This window comes from Oryza sativa, chromosome 3, assembly GCF_034140825.1.
Source record: "Oryza sativa Japonica Group chromosome 3, ASM3414082v1".
NCBI lineage: Eukaryota > Viridiplantae > Streptophyta > Magnoliopsida > Poales > Poaceae > Oryza > Oryza sativa.
In genome coordinates, this window is record NC_089037.1 from 24,143,447 (window position 1) to 24,149,175 (window position 5,729).

At 46.9% G+C, this 5,729-nt stretch overlaps 1 protein-coding gene across 1 annotated transcript; it reads right to left on the reverse strand.

Annotated features, from left to right (window-relative positions):
- Positions 1 to 258: 258 nt before the first annotated feature.
- Positions 259 to 2,885, reverse strand: LOC4333447 (uncharacterized). Its single transcript, XM_015773603.2, has 2 exons — positions 1,413 to 2,885; positions 259 to 489 (listed from the first exon to the last, which is right to left on the reverse strand). Exon 1 carries the CDS (start codon positions 2,820 to 2,822, stop codon positions 1,824 to 1,826), a length of 999 nt encoding a protein of 332 aa, XP_015629089.1. The 5' UTR covers positions 2,823 to 2,885; the 3' UTR covers positions 259 to 489; positions 1,413 to 1,823.
- Positions 2,886 to 5,729: the final 2,844 nt, after the last annotated feature.

Here is a 5,729-nt window from a genome sequence, read left to right on the forward strand (position 1 = left end):
CCCATTCGAATAATATTTGCTCAAATCAATAAGAAGCAGAATCATATATAATTATTTTAAACTTGTAAAATGGAATTATATGATTTTTTTTAAAACAACTTTCATACATGATTTTTTTTGCAAAAAAGCACGCAGCTGCTGCCTAAAAGCGTGCTGATGCTGCTGAACAGCGAGCAGTAGCGATGTTTGAAACAGCCAAACGATCCTTTGTCCCCTGCTTACCTACGGAGAAATATATTTTGCAACACAGTTGCTCGATGATTTAACCATTTTTCATATTAGGTGTAAATGGATCCACAAAATGCCTCTAGTTGGTACTGCACTACAAGGAGTTCTGAAGTGTGACATTCAAGTTCATAGCGACGCAAGAAATAAATACATGAAAGTAAACATTTAGCACTTTGTAAACCACTAATTCAGAACACTCATCCCTGGTTCTTCCTCTTCCTGCTAGCTCCTACAAATGCTCATTCCTGGTTATTCCTCTTCCTGCAATATATTGCGGATTCTCATACAAATTAGAAATGATCAGAGCAGTACCACAGATGGTTATGGTATCAATGATAAAATGGATTTGTACAAAACATGAGTTGGATACGCTATGCAAATCTACAAAATCAATTCACCCATATCTTGAGTTATTTTGATAATGTTGGTGCTTACCAAGCACTACAGGAAACAGATATTACGATTATGATGCAGTATGAATATGTATCAATTATGCGGATACATAGATTGAAATAGCTACATAATTAAAACATGTGAACCAATGATCACTTCAGTATTTCCAAATACTTGTACTGGTAGTGATATGGTAGTGATCACTTTTAACTAGGAATTGTGCCGTCTATAGGGCTTCTGATTTATTCTCCATTTAGATTGAAGCCAATTTGAATATTGAATATCCATTAGCAAGAAAGGGGGTAGCATGTGAATCAGGGATTGAGCTTGGCTGCAGTACCATATATAGCTATGTGTATGCTTGTAAGAGCCACTATAATTAGCCCACGCACTGATGCTATAAGAATAACTGACATACTTCAATTCTACATGCTTAACTCCAGTAGACAATGCAAAGACACCAAACAAGGCTGGAATTCTCTTGTGGAGCATCAAAGTGGCGTCCTAGTCCTAACACTGACACCACCAATGTAGAAACAACCTAAATTGCTTAGAGTAATCATTTCAATAATCATCATTTCAACAGGACATAATCGCTTTTACCATCAAAACCAACAGCATTTCTAGACCACCGTCGCCCTACCTAGCATCAAAAGCGAGGCACTAGCTTAATTAAATTGCAGATGCACCCGGTAGGTGGACTTACTACCAAACTAAGAAAATGAATATGCAGCAGCAGGCGGAAATCCGTAGAAAGTAGTAACGCAGGTAATTAAGATGCATGTGTATACCATGTTAGATTGAATTGAAGTACTTGGAAAACTCAGAGGGGAGGAAGGACTGGGGATAGCTTGACTTTGCCCTGACCATGTCGGCATCCTCACCGGAAAGGTCCTCCTGCCCATTAACATATGGAATAACTGACAACACGGTCTTGCTGGCTAGGTCAATGGTCACAACCGACATCTTCCTGATCACGTGCTCATAGTCGCAGGTGAGGAAGTGCATGACATTCGGCATCTCCATGCTCACGGTAAGAAACAGGAGAACTTCATGAGGCACGAGCTCAGGGCCCTTGAAGGACCAAATCTCCTTGGACGTGATCGCAAAGTCTTTGCTCCACTCAATGGCCCCAACATCCAGCCCTAACGTCCTCAAAGTGTGGCAGGTGATGGTATAGCCCCGTCCTGGTTCTAGGGAGCCTAACAACTTGCTATCGAGCCGGTTGACATCAGCAAACTTGAGGGCGCCAGAGCCGTCGCACTCGGTGTGACAGACACACCACGGTACACCTGGGAGAAATGGCGGCGAGATCTACCGTTAGGGAAGCTGTCCAGAGGAAACCGGATGAAGGCGATTCCAGGCCTTTTCTGCAGTACGTCGCAGAAGAGCATGCCTCGGTCGTAGTCCACCCAGCAGAGGTAGTTTTGGAAGGCGATCACAGTGTCAGTGGTCCAGTAGAAGATGTCCCAGTACTCTTCGCCGCTGCCGTACACGATTGGCAGCTCCATGATATCCCACCGGCCGCCTCCATCTCCATCTTCACCTTTGGAGGATATGGCCGAGCGGAGCACGCACAGTCTGGCTTTGACATTAGCATTGATGTTTCTGAGGACCTGCAGCTCGGCGACGGCAAACTCTTCGCCTTGGCACAAGATGCCGACGGATCGAAACTCCAATGGATACCGCAGGTTGCCGTCGCCCTCAACATCAGATGGGGGGAAGCCGCCTTCTGGCTGGTAGGTACATGGGAGGGGTTCCCCCCCTTTTGGCTGGTAGGTACATGGGGGGAGGGCTTTGAGTAGCGGCGAGGAAACTGGGTCGTCGCCGGACGCGGTGAAGATGAAGTAGTCCTGCGGGCAAGCCGGAACAGGGCACTCGACGATGTAGCAGAAGCATACGAGAACGAGGTTGCGGTGGGTGGCCACGAGGTGGCATGCCACCATCTCCTCCGGATTCGGGCCCTGTGGCCACTGCACGTACAGGCGGGAGATCGCCGGAGGGTCGGCGATACGGAAGGCGATGGTAAAGGGGGTCTTGTGGGATCCGGAACCGGATGCCCTCAGTGTAGCCTTGGTGTCGTCGGGGAATGACTTGTCGTCGTCTCTGCGGAAGACAAATCGCTCCAGCATCACCCAGTTGGGGAAGGAGGCGGTGGCGGTGGCGGTGGCGGTGGGGAAGGAGGAGGAGGACATCGCCATGGATCGGTAGAGATCCTGAGATGGATTGGGGAATTAGGACAAGAAAAACGAGACCTACGCTGCGGGCTGCGGGGACGGATCGTGGGAGAGTTAATGTACAGGGGGCTCAGACTTTGCAGGGCCGGTTGGCCTGCTTTGATATTTCGGCCTCGAGGCCGCTAGTCTTCTGCTTCGGCCTATGACGGCCTCCTTAATTTTTACCGGAGGTCCCTGAACTTGTCACCGGGGAAAAAGTGTACCGGAGGTCCCTGAACTTGTCACCGAGATACGAAAACGTCCTCCAACCGCAATACGAGATATGGGGTCCCCTAACTATACAATACCGGTCACCCGAGGTCCCACGGCATGATTTCTCCCCGATTTGTCCGATGTGGCGACGGTTTTGTCCGCCGTGGCGCTTTGACCTCAGTCGTCGTCGCTGACTCAGGAGCCCGGTAGTTAGGATATAATGAAGGAAATGTTTGGCGCGGCTTGCTTCTCCCCCAAACACCGAAACCCTAGCAGGTAGCGAGCGGGCGGCGGCGGCGACGACTTGGCGAGTGGCGGTGTGGAGATGTCGAGCTCGATGAGCGACGGCTCGTCGTCTTCCCGTCAGTGGAAGTCTTCTCCCGTGCCTTACCGGGTTGGTCCTCTGGATTACCAACCCGCGGTGATGTGCCAATGCCGGTGCCCGGCGAAGGCGGCGAGGTGGCTCTCGTGGAGCACGGACAACCCTAGGTGCTGATACTACAAGTGTCAACATGCTAGGGTAAGTGAGGGCTTTTGGTTGATATGTTGTTGAGGTTGGATTTGGATAGTTTGGGGTTTGAATGTAGGGTTGTGGTTTCAGGTTGGGGGGTGTGATTTCTAGGCATGGTGTGACGGCCCGACGTCCAGTTTCATTAGGGAGCTATTGAATGACTTGCGGGACATGGTGAATTCGTTGAGGAGGTGGAAGGAATTGTTGCAGAAGGAAGTTGAAGACAGTCGGGCTAAGGGGGAGCGACAGAGGATAGAAATAGATTATGTGAGGGCTATGGTTGCTGTGAAGAAGGAAGAAATTAGAAGCTTGAAGGCTAGGAATCAAAAATTAGAGAAGGAGAAAAAAATCCTTGTAATTTGTATGATGTCATGTATTTTTATGCTGTTTGTGGTGTTAGTTGGGAAGGAATGAGACATGTTGATGTGTCTACATTCCTGAGTCAGCCTTTTGCCATGCTATCTCCAATGGAGATGACAAGTATGAGGTTAAGCATTACACACATAGGTTCACTGTGAACTTGGACAAGAAGGAGTGCTCCTGTAGATACTGGCATCTTTCAGGGTTACCTTGCCCTCATGCAATAGCTTGCATATATTTCAAGACCAATTCACTGGATGCATACATAGCTGAATGCTATTCAGTAGATGCATTCTAGAAGACATATGAGCATTGCCTACTGCCAGTTGAGGGCATGAACAGCTGCCCTGAAGATGACAGAGAGGCTTTGAAAGCTCCTGGCTATGTCAAAATGCCTGGAAGACCAAGGACAGAGACAAGAAGAGAGGCCAATGAACCTGCAAAACCAACAAAGGCATCTAGGATGGGCACTGTAATGAGATGCAAGAAATGCAAACAAGTTGGTCACAACAAAACCTCTTGTAATAGGCACCATGCAGTTGCAAGAGGTAGTACCAACACAGCCCCACAGCAAGATAACAACTTGGTGCTATCTGTGGAGATTATGGATACCCCATACCCACATGGCGTGGATATTCGATTAGGTATGGGGGTACCATATACAGATAGAATATATCTAGTAAAGGACTCGATTGTTATGTTAACTTGTGTATCAAGGAAATACCCGATAGTCCTGATCGGTTACGATTATAATTTATCTTTACATGCCTAGTCCGTTAGGAACATGGGTTGTATCTTGTAATTCCGGCTCCTCCCCCTATATAAGGAGGGGTCCGGGAGCCTCTAGAGGCATAACTTTTCTCTCTGATCATACGATCAATAATACACTCGGCGAATCAATCCCCGGACAGGAGTAGGGTATTACTTTTCATCTAGAAGGTATGAACCTGTATAAATCTTGTGTCTTCTAACCCATCCACTTTTCTAGCTTGATTGCCACCCCCTTTTAATATTGCCAAAATATTGTTTCGACACTATCAAACACTCCATAGAGTTTTGTGTAGAGCAAAAAAAAGGAAGGCACCAGCCACTGCTACAACAAGTTCTGTTCATAGTTATTAAGACCAGACTGGTGATTGAACCGTTAAGGCACTCGGTTCACTGGTTTATTAGTTGGACCGGTCAAACCGCCGGTTAAAAACGGTTCAAATAGATGTGAGTTACATGTGTTTCACAGCTTGTGGCATAGCCTGGTGGTTGAGGCTCTCGCGGAAACCAGGAGGTTTTGAGTTCGACTCACAGATTCTGCACCTTTTTCCCTATTTTCTGTGACTCCACGTGACGCGTCATATTACTAGAAATATAATTCCCAGCAATGGCGCAGAAATACAAGCGCACGGATATATGGGAAGATCATGTAGAGAGAACTGGACTAATAATTTATACATTGCTTGTGATAATCATATTCTAAGTAGGGGTTAAGATAATCCAAGGGTAGAGTGGCACACAACCTTTTTCCCTATTTTCTATCACATTACTAGAAATATAATTCCCAGCAATGGATATACCATTGTAGCATTTCACCTGAGAGTAGAACCCCCTATTTTCTATCACATTACTAGAAATATAATTCCCAGCAATGGATATACCATTGTAGCATTTCACCTGAGAGTAGAACCCAGGGAATTACCAGGGAACCGGGGCTAAATATGAATTACCAAGGAACCGGGGCTAAATATGGAGGCTTACATCTTCCCGGTCGGTCACCCATCTCAAAATTGCTCTAGGCCAAGCATGCTTAACCTCAG

What these genes read in the sequence shown, in the direction of transcription:
- LOC4333447 (XM_015773603.2), bottom strand. Translation starts at nt 2,822, where the DNA reads ATGGCGATGTCCTCCTCCTCCTTCCCCACCGCCACCGCCACCGCCACC.